This window comes from Phyllobates terribilis, unplaced genomic scaffold, assembly GCF_046119375.1.
Source record: "Phyllobates terribilis strain yellow unplaced genomic scaffold, ASM4611937v1 Scaffold_1__5_contigs__length_1240528914, whole genome shotgun sequence".
In the NCBI taxonomy this organism is placed as follows: Eukaryota; Metazoa; Chordata; class Amphibia; order Anura; family Dendrobatidae; genus Phyllobates; species Phyllobates terribilis.
This window is the reverse complement of record NW_027362761.1, coordinates 47,794,562-47,811,257: the sequence shown is the minus strand read 5'-3', so window position 1 is coordinate 47,811,257 and position 16,696 is coordinate 47,794,562. Positions and strand designations below refer to the sequence as shown.

The 16,696-nt window shown below is 41.4% G+C and overlaps 1 protein-coding gene across 2 annotated transcripts; it reads right to left on the bottom strand.

The window, feature by feature from the left end:
* Positions 1-255: 255 nt before the first annotated feature.
* On the bottom strand, positions 256-15,244 carry THAP1 (THAP domain containing 1). 2 transcript variants are annotated; one of them, XM_073651760.1, is made up of 4 exons: positions 15,131-15,240; positions 14,923-15,047; positions 6,494-6,689; positions 256-1,859 (listed from the first exon to the last, which is right to left on the bottom strand). In XM_073651760.1, the coding sequence occupies exons 2-4, from the start codon at positions 14,991-14,993 to the stop codon at positions 1,419-1,421; spliced, it is 708 nt and encodes a 235-aa protein (XP_073507861.1). In that variant the 5' UTR covers positions 14,994-15,047; positions 15,131-15,240; the 3' UTR covers positions 256-1,418. The 2 variants fall into 2 exon arrangements, with proteins under 2 accessions (XP_073507861.1, XP_073507851.1); XM_073651750.1 differs by having other exon boundaries at positions 14,923-15,244.
* Between the last annotated feature and the right edge of the window lie 1,452 nt (positions 15,245-16,696).

The following is a 16,696-nucleotide window of genomic DNA, read 5'->3' as shown; positions in this document are numbered from 1 at the left end:
TGCGGTGCGGTTTATAGACAGGTGTTTTTGCAGGTAAAGCATGTTTAATAAATAGGTTTTCACCAGTTAAATCTGTGCGACTGAAAACGGTATCACATAACTAAATGAGTTGACAATAAAAACTGAATGGATTTTATGCAGTTCTTACTAGGAGGTTAAAAACAAAAAAGTTATGTAATTGAGCAAACCCCTTTATGAGCCACAATTCTCCCCAAAAACTCACCTTAAAAGAAACAAATGGAAACACAATGAATCTTAGTTTTGAAAAAGTTATTTTTTTATATCTTGGCTTCAATATACAAAAACAATCATTTCATGGCTTGTATATTTATTTACAGATTTACATTGGACAGCTAGTAAAATATCTCAACAGCAGAAAGGAAAAAAGTTATGTGAAAGAACCATGCCAGCCATATTTTTGTGAACATTAACTTACCAATAGCCTAAATAAATACAAGACAATTGTTTGCATTTAATTACTTAGGTCACTTTAATGTGAGTGGTAAAAAAACAAGAAATTCACCTGTATCAAAAAGTTAATGTCTTCACCCTTTTGATACAGATATCAGAAAACCAACTTTAAAAAAGATTTAAAAAAAAAATCTGTAGAAAAAAAAAAAAATTGTGAGGCTTCATCACGGAATATTATAATTTTATATGGTTTTAAACAGATATACTGGGAACTTATCTTATAGATTTATGTTTTGCAACTAAATTGATACTTTCAAAAATAACATGTAAACTTCATAGCAGTTTATGCTATATAAACTAATCCCTCCATACAATACATACAGATGCCTCATGACACACTGCAAGCCTTTATTCTTAAATATATTAATAATCCAGATGGGTTATTCCCACCTAGCCATTTATGACCAAGATTGGATTACCTGTCTTTATTTAGTGACCAAAGGTGGACGGATTTCCATAGAACAGACAAGTTGGTTGTATTACACCATTATCAGAACTCCCAAATTAGGAAATGGGAGTTTCGGACACAGGATAGAACATAATCCCACCTACCTCTGGCTGTCGCATACAGACAAGTATTCCCATCTCAATCAATGACCAAGATGGAAATATACCCCTTTAACATGAAATTAAAACAAAAATCAGTTTGGATATGAAACTGTGGAAACAGAACACAGAACGCAGGATAAATGTTAAGCAACCATGAAAGGATTACTATGGTTATTATAGTCACCAAGCTCTAAAAATCTGTTACAATGAACTATTTTATAATAGGTAACAGGTTTTATTGAACAGGGTAGTAGGTATTGAGGTATTTAACCAGTTTTCACTGTTAGTCTTATGTGATCCCTTCAGATCTTCAAAATCTGTTGCAGCATGCCCAAAACAGGAGATGCCCGAAGCCCGGCTATCAAAATGTAATGGAAGAATATAGTGAAGAACTTATATTAAGCAATGGTTATGTGATTATGGGTCTGCACATGACAGTGATCACCTGCACTTCCTCCAGGACTAGATATTAATAATTGCGGGGTCTCAGTTCTTTCATTCTCGTACACTTCAAAATAGTTGCTTGGCAAAATCACATAGCCAGCGCCATTTTTATAATCAAACACTTCTTTCTCCAGTTTTTCCAGATTACGCTCTTGCCTTCTGCACCTCTGGTTTGCAATTCTAAGCTTTTTCCTCAGTTTATCAACTTGTTCTTCCAGCTGTTGTATCCTCCTCCTCTGATGGACTGTATCTTCCACTGTATAATTGTGGTCACATATCACTGCTATGTGACTAGGGGTGTATGGAGGAGGCAAAAGCAAACCAATAGCAGGATCTATTTCTGGGATTGCAGGGACTGGTGGATTTTGGTCTTCCTTTTTTATAGTCTTTGTGGTCTAAAGTAAATGACAGAAATGTATGTTAAATACTAATAGAACATATATGGATGCATAGATATCTGGACAGAAGAATTTTTATTTTCTAATTTTGTTAGTTTAATCTGGTAAAATCAAAGTCATTTATTAGATTGAAGTCAGAGAAAGTCCCGTTACCGTGTTACTTTGGGGTCTTTTTTTTACTGAAATAAAAGTGGTGCCCAAGCGATTACATATATGCACACACTCTATACACTTTTTGAAATCTTCTTATTTTGGTGTTATGAAAATAGTTTAACCTTTTGTCTTACATAGCCTGCATGTATTTTCATACATTGCAGGCTGCTCAAGTCTCGTTCAGATGAGATCTCTCGCTAAGGGTTTAACTCGGCTTCCTGAAGACAAATCTAAGACTCCGGCCCCACTATCAGTATTTGGTCAGTATTTTTTCTCAGGAGTGGGAGCCAAAACCAGATGAGGAACAATCAGAGAAAAGGTATAATAGAAACAAGTCACCAATTCTGCATGTATCAACCACTCCTGGTTTTGGCTTCCACTCCTGAGAAAAAATACTGACCGAATACGGACAGTGGGGCCGTGGCCTAAGCCAACATGTATACAACCAAATAAAACAAATTTCAGCTAATGAGGGTTCAGAGAAAAGAGGTGGTTTTTGACCAAACCGCCTTAGAGCTTGTCTGACCAATTTAAAAACTGAGCATCCAATAATGTACATGCAGGTTACAAACTGCAGTCGAAGTTTGTTTATAACGTCCAATAACAGAAATTAAATGTATTTCAGTAATTAAAAGATAGCCTTTAAAATGTTATTCCTATAATTACATTAATTTTTCAGAAAGCACAGTAAAAGCATACTTCGTATACAGACTAAGCCCAACACAGATTCTTGCTTCTACCTCAGTGTCTTTATTTCATCTTCATTGGCCCAGTGCATCAATCTTCACAGAGCAGAATTGGCGGAATTATTCTTAAACTATTAAAACTACATATTCCAGCTACACACTGCTTTTCCTCAGTGCTGCAGTCACCTCCCTCCCTGAGTGGATTACTCAGAGCTGTGCTGGAAGCAGGCTGACTGATGAATGGGTAGAATAGCACTGGCTGTCTGAAAAGCTCTACTATACTGTGTCCACTTATTTCAAGCTCCCTTTATTAACGGGGTGGGCCACACTACTGGACAACACCTGCTTAAATACTACAATGCACCATAGAAAATAGAAAAAAGCATACCTGGACTCATTGGTGTCATTCCACTGATGTCGGCACTGTGTCTCCCACCAGTCATGTGACATTAGTCGCTGAGGAACTCGAAGACACAGAGCCAATATCACTGGAACTGCATTGGCCTGGGAGGCCAGTAAGTGGAGCACTGTAACATGTAAAAAAGGATTGTCCAGTATTGGACAAACACTTTAAAAAGGTGACTGTTGGCTTGAAAATGCATTTTAAATGGGCTAGACATCCCAGAGAAAGCAGTGTCAGAACGCTGCCGGCGTATATGCTGTCTACTCACTGTCTCCTTCCTTCTGATGCTGCTCTATTAACTCAGAAGTGCAGCTAGTGGCATCAGAAGAAAGGAGACAGGGAGGAGAACATGTGCGGCCACGGTTTGCGTCCGCACACATGCCGGCAGCATTCAGACAGCACAGTCAAGCAGAAGCGGAGAAAGGGCCCCTAATATGCAAAAGAGGTAACAGTGCACCAAAGCTTCCTCATTAACATATGATTAAAACTTATTTCTTAGGCACAGTACCATGGTTGTTATAGGGGCTAAGTCCCCAACAACATTCTATAGCGAATTTAAAATCCATGTTGGAGTTGATGGACTCCCTTTAAAGCAGAATATAATCATATTAGAATGAGTTAGAAATGGTAACATATTTAACAGTGTTGCCACAAATGGCTGCTGCAGTCAGTGTCTCCAGTACGTGTGGTGACATCAACCCCAACCATATTACTCCACTTGCCAATGCACCAGGCCAAGTGGGAAGAACAAGGCTAAGCGCTAGATTTGGCGCATCTTATTGATGCGCCATTTCTGGGAGAGCTGAGGGCTGATGTTATTAGCCTGGGAGGGGGGGGGGGCAATATCCATGGACCCTTCCCTGGCTATTAATATCAGCCCACAGCTGTCTGTTTAGCCTTTGCTGGTTAGAATTTATAAGGGGACCCTACATCAATTTTTTTTCTGGCGTCCCCCTGTAAACTAACCAGTAAACGCTAACCAACCAGTCATGAGCTGTTATTAATAGCTAGGGAACATTTAGGGGTAATGGCCCTTTCCCTGGCTAGTAATATCAGCCCCCAGCGGGCGGCTTTCCCTCTGAGAGTTATGAAAAATCTAAGGGAGTCCACGCAGTTTTTTTTATTTCTTTATTTTACACACAATGTACACAGTGGATAGCACTGATCTCAGGGAGGCTAGGCGACAATGATGTGAGCTGCCTTCAGCACCCGGCACCTGGGAACAGCGTTTTTCTCAGGCGCCGGTAAGTGTGATACTGATGTGGCACTAATATGCCACACATATGAAACACACAGACACTGATATCTCCGGCACCAGAAATATAAGGAAATCCCCTTCAAGGATGGTATATGAAGTAAATTCTTTATGGTGCCTAAAATGTATAGTTGTATCACATATACAGTGGTGGCCAAAAGTATTGGCACCCCTGCAATTCTGTCAGATAATACTCAGTTTCTTCCTGAAAATGATTGCAATCACAAATCCTTTGGTATTATTATCTTCATTTAATTTGTCTTCAATGAAAAAAACACAAAAAGAATTGTCCTAAAGCCAAATTGGATATAATTCCACACCAAACCTAAAAAGGGGGTGGACAAAAGTATTGGCACTGTTTGAAAAATCATGTGATGCTTCTCTAATTCGTGTAATTAACAGCACCTGTAACTTACCTGTGGCACCTAACAGGTGTTGGCAATAACTAAATCACACTTGCAGCCAGTTAACATGGATTAAAGTTGACTCAACCTCTGTCCTGTGTCCTTGTGTGTACCACATTGAGCATAGAGAAAAGAAAGAAGACCAAAGAACTGTCTGAGGACTTGAGAAACCAAATTGTGAGGAAGCATGAGCAATCTCAAGACTACAAGTCCATCTCCAAAGACCTGAATGTTCCTGTGTCTTCCGTGCGCAGTGTCATCAAGAAGTTTAAAGCCCATGGCACTGTGGCTAACCTCCCTAGATGTGGACGGAAAAGAAAAATTGACGAGAGATTTCAACGCAAGATTGTGCGGATGGTGGATAAAGAACCTCGACTAACATCCAAACAAGTTCAAGCTGCCCTGCAGTCCGAGGGTACAACAGTGTCAACCCGTACTATCCATCGGCGTCTGAATGAAAAGGGACTGTATGGTAGGATACCCAGGAAGACCCCACTTCTTACCCCGAGACATAAAAAAGCCAGGCTGGAGTTTGCCAAAACTTACCTGAGAAAGCCTAAAACGTTTTAGAAGAATGTTCTCTGGTCAGATGAGACAAAAGTAGAGCTTTTTGGGAAAAAGCATCAGAGTGTACAGGAAAAAAAAAAAAAAAAAAAAAAAAAGAGGCATTCAAAGAAAAGAACACGGTCCCTACAGTCAAACATGGCGGAGGTTCCCTGATGTTTTGGGGTTGCTTTGCTGCCTCTGGCACTGGACTGCTTGACCGTGTGCATGGCATTATGAAGTCTGAAGACTACCAACAAATTTTGCAGCATAATGTAGGGCCCAGTGTGAGAGAGCTGGGTCTCCCTCAGAGGTCATGGGTCTTCCAGCAGGACAATGACCCAAAACACACTTCCAAAAGCACTATAAAATGGTTTGAGAGAAAGCACTGGAGACTTCTAAGGTGGCCAGCAATGAGTCCAGACTTGAATCCCATAGAACGCCTGTGGAGAGATCTCAAAATGGCAGTTTGGAGAAGGCACCCTTCAAATATCAGGGACCTGGAGCAGTTTGCTGAAAAAGAATGGTCTACAATTCCAGCAGAGCATTGTAAGAAACTCATTGATGGTTACCGGAAGCGGTTGTTCGCAGTTATTTTGGCTAAAGGTTGTGCAACCAAGTATTAGGCTGAGGGTGCCAATACTTTTGTCTGGCCCATTTTTGGAGTTTTGTGTGAAATGATCAATGAATTGATTTTTGCTTCATTCTCTTTTGTGTTTTTTCCTTGCAAGCAAATTAAATGAAGATAATAATACCAAACAATTTGTGATTGCAATCATTTTCAGGAAGAAACTGAGTATTATCTGACAGAATTGCAGGGGTGCCAATACTTTTGGCCACCACTGTAGGTACCAAGTCTCCTCATACAGCTGTTAAAACATGGTTAAACGCAGTAGGATTTAAGCACTGTGTCTAATATGATGACAATGATCCTCTAAGACACACATCAAACTCTGGCCCGTGGGCCAAATACACGGTAACCCGCAGGGTGATTATATTTGGCCCGCAACACCAGAACCACCACCCCTATGTGGGGCAATTATTCTGTATGGAGGACTATGTGAGGCCCATTATCCTGTATACTGGTTCGCCCGTGACTTTGTCCAAGTTTTTCATTTTGGCCCTCTGTGTGTTTTGAGTTTGACATCCCTGCTCTAAGATTAAGTAAAACAGAAATTTTAACTTACCATCGGCTTATTTTCAGTGTAAGAGAACACAGTTGGAACAGCATTATCCTTGAGTAGTTTATTGTTACAAGCCCTCTTAAAGCAGTCCGGTGTAAAGTGGTCAGAACAGATGCTACTGTACTTGGTTGGTTTAAAGTCGGCCCTTCTGACTGCAGCCTCCCATTTCTTACAAAGAATTGGTCGTGTTAAGGGAAATCTAAAGAAAAAATAAAGTGAAATACATGTGGCAATAGAAAATGTATACGCAACTCTTTAAAGATTTCTCTTGGATACTCCTTTTCACAGCTGCTAATATAACATTTATACATTTTAAGCCTTATTTAGATGGTCAAAAAGCAGCCTATTTAACCCTTTCACCCCGAAGCCTGTTTTCACCTTCCTGACCAGGCCAATTTTTTGAATTCTGACCACTGTCACTTTATGAGGTAATTACTGGAACGCTTCAACAGATCCCGGTGATTCTGGGACAGTTTTATCGTGACATATTGGACTTCATGACAGTGGTAACATTTCTTCGATATGACTTGCGTTTATTTGTGAAAAGAATCAGAAATTTGGTGAAGATTTTGCAATTTGCAAACTGTTAATTTTTATGCCCTTAAACCAGCGAGATATGTCACACAAAATAATTAATAAATAACATTTCCCACATGTCTACTTTACATCAGCACAATTTTTGAAACATACATTTTTTCTGTTAGGAAGTTAGAAATTTTTTTTTCACAAAGGTAACAGGAGAAAATTGACCCCAAAATTTGTTGTGCAATTTCTCCCGAGTACGATGAAGCCCAATATATGGAGGTAAAACTACTGTTTGGGCGCACGGCGGGGCTTAGACGGGAAAAAGCGCCATTTGACTTTTTGAGTGCAAAATTTGTGGGAATCATTAGTGAATGCCATGTCGCGTTTGGGGAGCCCCTAATGTGCCTAAACAGTGGAAATCCCCAACAAGTAACTCCATTTTGGAAACTAGATCCAAGCATAAATAATTATTCTAGATGGAATTTATCTAGATGTGTGGCGAGTACCTTGAACCCACAGATACTTTACAGAAGTTTATAAACGTTGAGCCGTGAAAATAAAAAAATTCTGACAAAAATGTTCTTTTAGCCGCAATTTTTTTTTTTATTTTCACAAGGTTAACATGACAAAATGGACCCCAAAAATTTTGTGCAATTTCTCCTAAGTACACCGATACCCATATGTGGTCGAAAACTACTTTTGAGGCACAGTGCTCAGAAGGGAAGAAGAGCCATATTGGAGTTCATATTTTGCTGGACTCGTTTGAGGGTCACATTGGCAGAGCCCCCGAGGTGTCAGAACAGCAGAACACCCCATAACAGACCCCATTTTACTAACTACACCTCTCAATGAATTCATCTAGGGGTGCAGTGATCATACTGACACCAGATGTGTGTCACAGAATTTTATACCATTGGGCAGTGAAAAAAAAAAAAAAAAAAAGACATTTTTACCACCCAAAATTTAGTTTTAACCCCAGATTTTACATTTTCACCCTGGGAAATGGGTAAAATGTCACTAAAATATGTCCCACAATTTCTGCTGATTGTAGAAATACCCCATATGTGGCTTTACAGTACTGCTTAGCCACACGGCGAGGGACGGAGGGCTATTTGCCTCCTGGAGCACAGATTTTCCTAGAATAATTTGCAGACTCCATATACAGAGCACCTAAGTGCTAGAAGAGCAGAATCCCCTCTCAAGTGACCCCATTGTGGAAATTGTATCCCTTCGGGAATTTATCTACATGTGTAGGGACGATTTTGACTCCATGGGTGTTCTCCAGAAACAAATCAGAAGTGGATGTTGCTGAGTGAAAATTGCAAACTGCCATTGTAGTGCCCAGTTCATTGTAGTTACCAGTATGTTGTAGTGATCAGAGCGATGTAGTGCCCAGTACGTTGTAGTGACCAGCTCGTGCTTCTGGAGGCATGCACCCATAAATTAGGCAGGCTCTCATCACTAGAGAAATGCCAAACATGTGGACCCTAACCGCGGTTTAGGCCCACGGTGGTGCTCAGAAGGGAGGGGGTATTTGGATTTCGAAGAGCAGAATTTGCTGGATTTTTTTTCGGAGGTGAGGGGCCATATCGCTTTTCCAGAGCCTTTGTACTACCAGTAACGTGGAAACACCCTATAATTCCGTTAACAGATGACGGGCCTGAGTGGGGATTTGCTTTTTTTTGTGGACCTAGTTGAAGCCTTTATTGGGAACATTTTACATAACATTTTAGATCACATTTATCCGGCGCTCTACGCTGAGCACTTATATTGAGGTTTCCATCTAAATCTCCGAGTGACGTGACAGATAAAACCTCTGATGGATCCATTCACTATAATGAGTCAGCAGAGTTACTCTGGACTCCGTCTGGCCTCTGTTCAGTGGTGTCCTTCTTTTCAGAAGTGCACAAAACTGTGGCGGAAAGCGCTTTTATACACGCCTAAAAAGACGGACACAGCCGGATCACAGGTCAGAAGGAATCCACAGTGAATCCATCTGCCTCATTGTATGGAATCCTCCACCGGTGGTTCTGTCTGACTCACTTATTTAAGAGATTTACATGGACAACCCGATGTAAGCGCTCAGTGTAGAGCGCAGGATAAATGTGAGCCGAACCTTACTGTGATCCTTGGGAGGCAGAATGAACAAATCAACAGCAAGTGAAGAATTGGTTTTATTTATTTTTTACACCGTTCCTCATGCGGTATAAGTGATTAGACAACTTTATTTTTTGTGTCAGAGCGATTACAGCGATACCAGATTATATCGTTTTTTTATGTTTGGCTGCTGTCAAACTAAAGATGCTTTTTATTGCAAAAACAATATTTTGTATCCCCATATTTAGACAGCTATAATTTTTCCATATTTCAGCCGACTAAGTCATGTGACGGCTTGTTTTTTTGCGGGACGAGTTGACTTTTTATTGGTTTCATTTTCGGGCACATGATATTTTTTGATCGCATTCTATTCCGATCATTGGGAGGCAAAATTAACAAAAAACAGCAATTCAGGATTTTTATTCTTTACGTCATTCAGCGTGTGGTAAAATTGATAAGGCAGCTTTATTCTTCGGATCTGTAAGTTTACAGCGGTACCACATTGTTATAATTTTTTTTATGCTTTGGCGCTTTTACACAATAAAAAACTATTTTATAGAAAAAAAAAAATATTTTTGCATTGCTTTATTCTGAGAGCTATAACTTTTATATTTTTCCGCTGATGGAGCAGTATGACGGCTTGAGTTTTTTTGGGCGGGCCAAAATTATGTTTTCAGCGGTACTATTTTTATTTACATTCGTCTTTTTGGTCACGTTTTATTGCACCTTTTGTTCAGTGGTATGATAAAGCATAGTTTTTTGCCTCGCTTATTTATTTTTTTACGCCGTTCACTGAAGGGGTTAACTAGTGGGACAGTTTTATAGGTTGGATCGTCCCGGATGTGGCGCTACCAAATATGTGTATTTTTTTTTTTTTTTTTTTTACACAAATGTATTTATTGGATTAACATTTTTCCTTTTTCCGTACTTCATTTGGTGATATTTTAAAATATTTTTACAATTTGTAATAACTTTTTTTACATCATGGCAGGATGGGATATCATTTTTCCCTGCCCTGATTGCTCATCATATACTCTAATTAAATAAAGTCCGATTTTAACTGGACGATATTCACATAGGCGGTAACCACCAAGTACATAACTATTAGAAAATAGGAAGGGTACTAAAGGAGGAAAAGAATGTGAATAAAATTTAACTTTTAATAATTAGGCTAAAACTGTTAAGTGAAACAAAAAATCATACATCTGAAAAGGATGTATATTGGGCCACTGCTGTAATGAGATACAGACAGCTGTGACAAACAATGTCCTGAATTAAATGTAACAGTACCAATTAAATGGTTGGGTACAGTATAAATCTCCTATCTAGGGATCCCATCTATCCCCGTCTTTGCCTGTCAGAAAATTATTAAATGTGCCGTGTGATGAAGAACATCCTCAGTATAATGGGGGGCTAGAACATAGAAAACCACCGTCCATCAACCTCATGTATTATTTATATCAAATCTATAGGACTGATATGCTTATGTCTAAAATAAATGAAAAGACGGCAGATATATCATTGTCCATGATTGTTGTTATAGCAATGCGATCCTGTAATGAGGAGATTTCATACATGCCAGAGTAATGTTGGCAATAACGGCTGGCTCCCCATGAGTGAATGGGTGAGCCACCAACACATGTGCCGGTATCCCGCCGGCACAGCATGTGAATTAGAGCGGTCTCCCGCACTGATCTCCCAGACTGATCGTGTGCAGGTGGTGCGCACGCGATCAGTGCAGTTAGAGATAATCAAATCACAAGAGCACTGCAGCATACAGCATACTGCTATTTATATCATAAGGCACTTAGGAGGCAAAACTGGCACAATGACAGGACCGGGGAATGGCATTTAAGTCCCTAGTGTGCTGATTCATTAAACAGACAGGACAATAGCCCCTGACGCGCGTTTCGCCGGGGGTACCGGCTTTTTCTAAGGGCTGGCTTTCTCATTGTGTCGGTTTTGCCTCCTAAGTGCAAATACCGGCACATGTGTTGGAGGCTCACCCATTCACTCATGGGGAGCCAGCCGTTATTGCCAACATTACTCTGGCATGTATGAAATCTCCTCATTATAGGATCGCATTGCTATAACAGTGATCGTGGACAATGATATATCTGCCGTCTTTTCATTTATTTCAGACATACAGTACAGACCAAAAGTTTGAACACACCTTCTCATTTAAAGATTTTTCTGTATTTTCATGACTATGAAAATTGTACATTCACACTGAAGGCATCAAAACTATGAATTAACACATGTGGAATTATATACTTAACAAAAAAGTGTGAAACAACTGAAAATATGTCTTATATTCTAGGTTCTTCATAGTAGTCACCTTTTGCTTTGATGACTGCTTTGCACACTCTTAGCATTCTCTTGATCAGCTTCAAGAGGTAGTCACCGGAAATGGTTTTCACTTCACAGGTGTGCCCTGTCAGGTTTAATAAGTGGGATTTCTTGCCTTATAAATGGGGTTGGGACCATTAGTTGTGTTGTGCAGAATTCTGGTGGATACACAGCTGATAGTCCTACTGAATAGACGGTTAGAATTTGTATTATGGCAAGAAAAAAAAGCAGCTAAGTAAAGAAAAACGAGTGGCCATCATTACTTTAAGAAATGAAGGACAGTCAGTGCGAAAAATTGGGCAAACTTTGAAAGTGTCCCCAAGTGCCGTTGCAAAAACCATCAAGCGCTACAAAGAAACTGGCTCACATGAAGACCGCCCCCGGAAAGGAAGACCAAGAGTCACCTCTGCTTCTGAGGATAAGTTTATCCGAGTCACCAGCCTCAGAAATCGCAGGTTAACAGCAGCTCAGATTAGAGACCAGGTCAATGCCACACAGAGTTCTAGCAGCAGACACATCTTTACAACAACTGTTAAGAGGAGTCTTTGTGCAGCAGGACTTCATGGTAAAATAGCTGCTAGGAAACCACTGCTAAGGACAGGCAACAAGCAGAAGAGACTTGTTTGGGCTAAAGAACACAAGGAATGGACATTAGACCAGTGGAAATCTGTGCTTTGGTCTGATGAGTCCAAATTTGAGATCTTTGGTTCCAACCACCGTGTCTTTGTGCGACGCAGAAAAGGTGAACAGATGGACTCTACATGCCTGGTTCCCACTGTGAAACATGGAGGAGGAGGTGTGATGGTGTGGGGGTGCTTCGCTGGTGACACTGTTGGGGATTTATTCAAAATTGAAGGCATACTGAACCAGCATGGCTACCACAGCATCTTGCAGCGGCATGCTATTCCATCCGGTTTGCGTATAGTTGGACCATCATTTATTTTTCAACAGGACAATGACCCCAAACACACCTCCAGGCTGTGTAAGGGCTATCTGACCAAGAAGGAGAGTGATGGGGTGCTACGCCAGATGACCTGGCCTCCACAATCACCAGACCTGAACCCAATCGAGATGGTTTGGGGTGAGCTGGACCACAGAGTGAAGGCAAAAGGGCCAACAAGAGCTAAACATCTCTGGGAACTCCTTCAAGATTGTTGGAAGACCTTTTCCGGTGACTACCTCTTGAAGCTCATGAAGAGAATGCCAAGAGTGTGAAACGCAGTCATCAAAGCAAAAGGTGACTACTTTGAAGAACCTAGAATATAAGACATATTTTCAGTTGTTTCACACTTTTTTGTTAAGTATATAATTCCACATGTGTTAATTCACAGTTTTGATGCCTTCAGTGTGAATGTACAATTTTCATAGTCATGAAAATACAGAAAAATTTTTAAATGATGTGTGTCCAAACTTTTGGTCTGTACTGTAAGCATATCAGTCCTATAGATTTGATATAAATAATACATGAGGTTGATGGGCGGTGGTTTTCTATGTTCTAGCCCCCCATTATACTGAGGATGTTCTTCATCACACGGCACATTTAATAATTTTCTGACAGTCAAACATGGGGATAGATGGGATCCCTAGATAAGAGATTTTATACAATACCCAACCATTTAATTGTAGGGACATTGGTTGTGGAATACCTTGAATTGGTGCTGTTACATTTAATTCAGGACCTTGTTTGTCACAGATGTCTGTATCTCATTACAGCAGTGGCCCAATATACATCCTTTTCGGATGTATGATTTTTTGTTTTACAAACAGTTTTAGCCTAATTATTAAAAGTTTAATTTTATTCACATTCTTTTCCTCCTTTAGTACCCCTCCTATTTTCTAATAACCATCCTATACTCTGCAATTCTTCTGCACAGCAGGGCATCAGAGCAGCCTCTCACAGGCAGAGAGGAGGTGAGCATGAGTTAACAGGTCGCCATCCCTGGGTGATGGCCCGGGGTCACCATGGAGACCATTGGCACAACACACTCGCGTTGTGCCGATAAGAGCAGACCGGGAGCTCACTCCCTCTGCGATGCTCCTTGATGTCGCTGGCACTACTGACAGTGACATCAGAAGGGTTAAACGCCCGCAATCGATGCTAGCACTGATTGTGTGCGTTGCTGCAGGGTCTCCGCATGAGCCCGCGCGATTGAGAAGAAGTACAATTATGGCGGTGCATGCTGGGAGGGGGTTAAAAAGGACATTTCACCAGTTTCAGCATGCTTAACTGGCCACATCACTGAATACTGGCTGCAGTGTTCAATAAAATGGATTTTTTTTTTTTACTTTAATTACTCATCTCTGTTGCGGAGACGCTGCCTTGTAAAATTTATATGCTAATTTCCATAATAAAGGGGGCATTACCAGAGAGTCTTGTCTGGGGTATTTACTCTTGACCATTCAAAGCAGGCATCATGCAAAAAAAAAAAACGCCACCAGAGAAGGCGAGGACGAGCTTTCCCTGTGTGATATGGTAACTAGAGATCAGCGAACCCGAACTTAAAAGTTCAGCGAGAAAGAGTCCAGCTGACACTACTCAGCTGACATCAACCCTCAAAGATATTAAGCCAGATTTCCAACGCACCAGGACAATCGGGAAGAACCGGGCAAAGTGACAGAATTGGTGCATCTACTGTGATGCGTCACTTCTGGGACGGCTGCGAACTGGTCTTTTTAGGCTGGGAAAAGGCTAATATCCATGGACCTTCGCAGACTGATAATATCAGCTCCCAACTGTCTGCTTTACCTGTGCAATTTATCAGAAATAAGGCTATGTGCCCACGATGCAGAAATGCTCTGGATTTTTCCTGAGCGTTTCTGCATCTCCCTGGCAGAAAAAAACGCATGCGGATTGTACATGCGGATTGTACATGCGGAGTGTACATGCGGAGTGTACATGCGGATTGTACATGCGGAGTGTACATGCGGAGTGTACATGCGGATTGTACATGCGGAGTGTACATGTGTTTTCCTGCCAGGGACATGTGGATGTGAAGCGTTCTTCAAAAAAAAAAAAAAAAAAACGCTTTATGGCAAAAACACCCAAGTCCTAACGCAGCTTCCTTCCCAAACACACGACCGGTTCCCATAGCCCCTAAAATCAGAACATCTGAAGTAGAGAACTATATGAAGTTTGTGGCTTTATGTACAAAAAGCCACCATGATGGAAGCCCAGAAAGCAGCAGCCCTTATCCAACCATCTGAAAGACATGGTGCTCCTCCCCACTGATTACTGATTACTTCAAGTACCAGTTCAGGTAGCGCAGGGCAGCCTCAGTGTGGATGGACTCGGCCTCCCCCCCTTCTCACTTATACGTGAGCGCGCACCACACTGAGCTCGCCCCCGCTCACCTTCGCGCTTCACAGGCAGCGCATGCGCAGATTAACGCTTGGCGGGAGCGCGGCGACTATGGCTTCACGGAAAACTAAAAGCCCTCACCGCCTTCCCGCGTATCACTCACTTGTGGAAAGAGATGGGTTTGTCCTTGTCATATCGGTTTTTGCAGCCGTACGCAGAGCACGACTGCACCATCGCGCCGTTCACTCCGCCTCGTTTTCCAGTGATGAGCTAACCCGTTTTATTTTCCTGGAGCCAGAAACAAACGATTAACGCCAAGTCTTCTCGGTCCACCGTCCCGAAAGTTACTTGTATCGCCCACCGCCGATTACCGTTTATTAAAAGAGCGAGAAATTAGCGGGTACTGCTCCTCCCGACTCCAAGATGGCTGACACCGCTTCAACGTTCGTCACGTTTGCTAGTTCAGAGCACGCCTACCATTTGCCAGTTTGAGTCACGTGATTACATTTGCATATGACACGCCCAGTTTTCGTGTAGCGCTGTTGAACGTCATTGTGGGATCGGTTTCAGGGAGGGGACGAGGAGCGTGACGTCAGAGGCGGGAGATCTCAGAAGATCTTATTCCAGACATAGGAAGGATGCTGCGTGTGGGGATAACTCGGTGATGGGTGGGTGTCCCACTGCTAGGACCTGCAGCGACTGACAGATCGGGGACTTTATCTACTCCATTCATTCTCTATGAGAGTGTAGTACTTGGAATGTATTGCAGCTCCAGGCTAAGGGTTTGTTCACACATTGCGATTTTCGCAAAAGTTTTTTTTCTCTGCACCAAAAACCAAAGTGGTGGCAGGAAATATACATATTGCTCCAGTATTACCTATTCATTTGATGGGTGAAAAGTGGTGCCCCTTGGCAAATACGCAGAAGGGCTCAAATTCCGCACAATAAGGCTATGTTCACACATCATGGGATTTCTTTGCGTCACAAATCTGCAGCAAAACTTTATCATCAGGGGTATTTTGTCCAGTATTTTTCAGCGTTTTTTTTTTCACTGTCCTGTCTCTATTTATGCATGTACATAAAGTTTTGTGAAAAAAAAAAAAATCCCATTCTATTTTGCCATAAAAACAACTCAAACAAATTTTGATGCGATTTTTTTTTTCACCACCCATTACTTCCTATGGGTGAAAAACCACTGAAAGAAGTGACATGCTATATTGTCCAAAAAAACATGCAAGGCACAAAATACTGAACAAAAAAATCCATGATGTGTGAACAGAGCATTCTGGTTTCTCATAGACTTTGCTGGTACTGCAAAACGCAGCTGAAAATTTGCATAAAAATCTGCAGCAAATACTCTGCAAAAACCAACGTGTGTGAACATAGTCTAAATCTCATTGCTTATGCTGGGACTGTAAAATGCTGCATGTTTGTAACTCTGCTTACAATTGCCATGTGTGAACATACCTTTATTAGGATAATAGTGCCCTGTTCTGCTGATTGATGCTTAGCACGGGTCAGACCCCCGCTGATCATTTATCCCAGTGGATCCACAGACATCCCCTTTAAGCCAATGTTTGACATGTAAGGAACCTGGTGCATATGCACAGCACAAGGGGGGCTGCAGATCCTGTCCGCAAGCAGGTCAATGAGTGCATGAACCTGCCAGTGTTTGCACAGGCAGGCCAGGCTCTTGGTTGCGTGTGGCAGCTGTACCTTCTGGCTGTGTGCACACTGTGCGTTTTTCACATCGTTTCCGTGCGGAAATGGGCCAAAAACTAGGTAATCAGTGTGCCAGCTAATGCAATGACAATCCTGATGTGCTCATTGCGTTTAAATCTGCAGCATGTCAATTCCTTGTGTGTTTTGCTGCCTTTTTCACCCATTGACTTCAATTGAGTCAGTCAAATCCGCAGCAAAAATGCAGGCATAAAAAT

What these genes read in the sequence shown, in the direction of transcription:
- THAP1 (XM_073651750.1), bottom strand. Translation starts at nt 14,993, where the DNA reads ATGGTGCAGTCGTGCTCTGCGTACGGCTGCAAAAACCGATATGACAAG. An exon ending in AAACCCATCTCTTTCCACAA is followed by an intron (nt 6,690 to 14,922) that starts GTGAGTGATACG and finishes TTTTTTCTTTAG; the next exon opens with ATTTCCCTTAACACGACCAA. An exon ending in ACACTGAAAATAAGCCGATG is followed by an intron (nt 1,860 to 6,493) that starts GTAAGTTAAAAT and finishes CATTTACTTTAG; the next exon opens with ACCACAAAGACTATAAAAAA.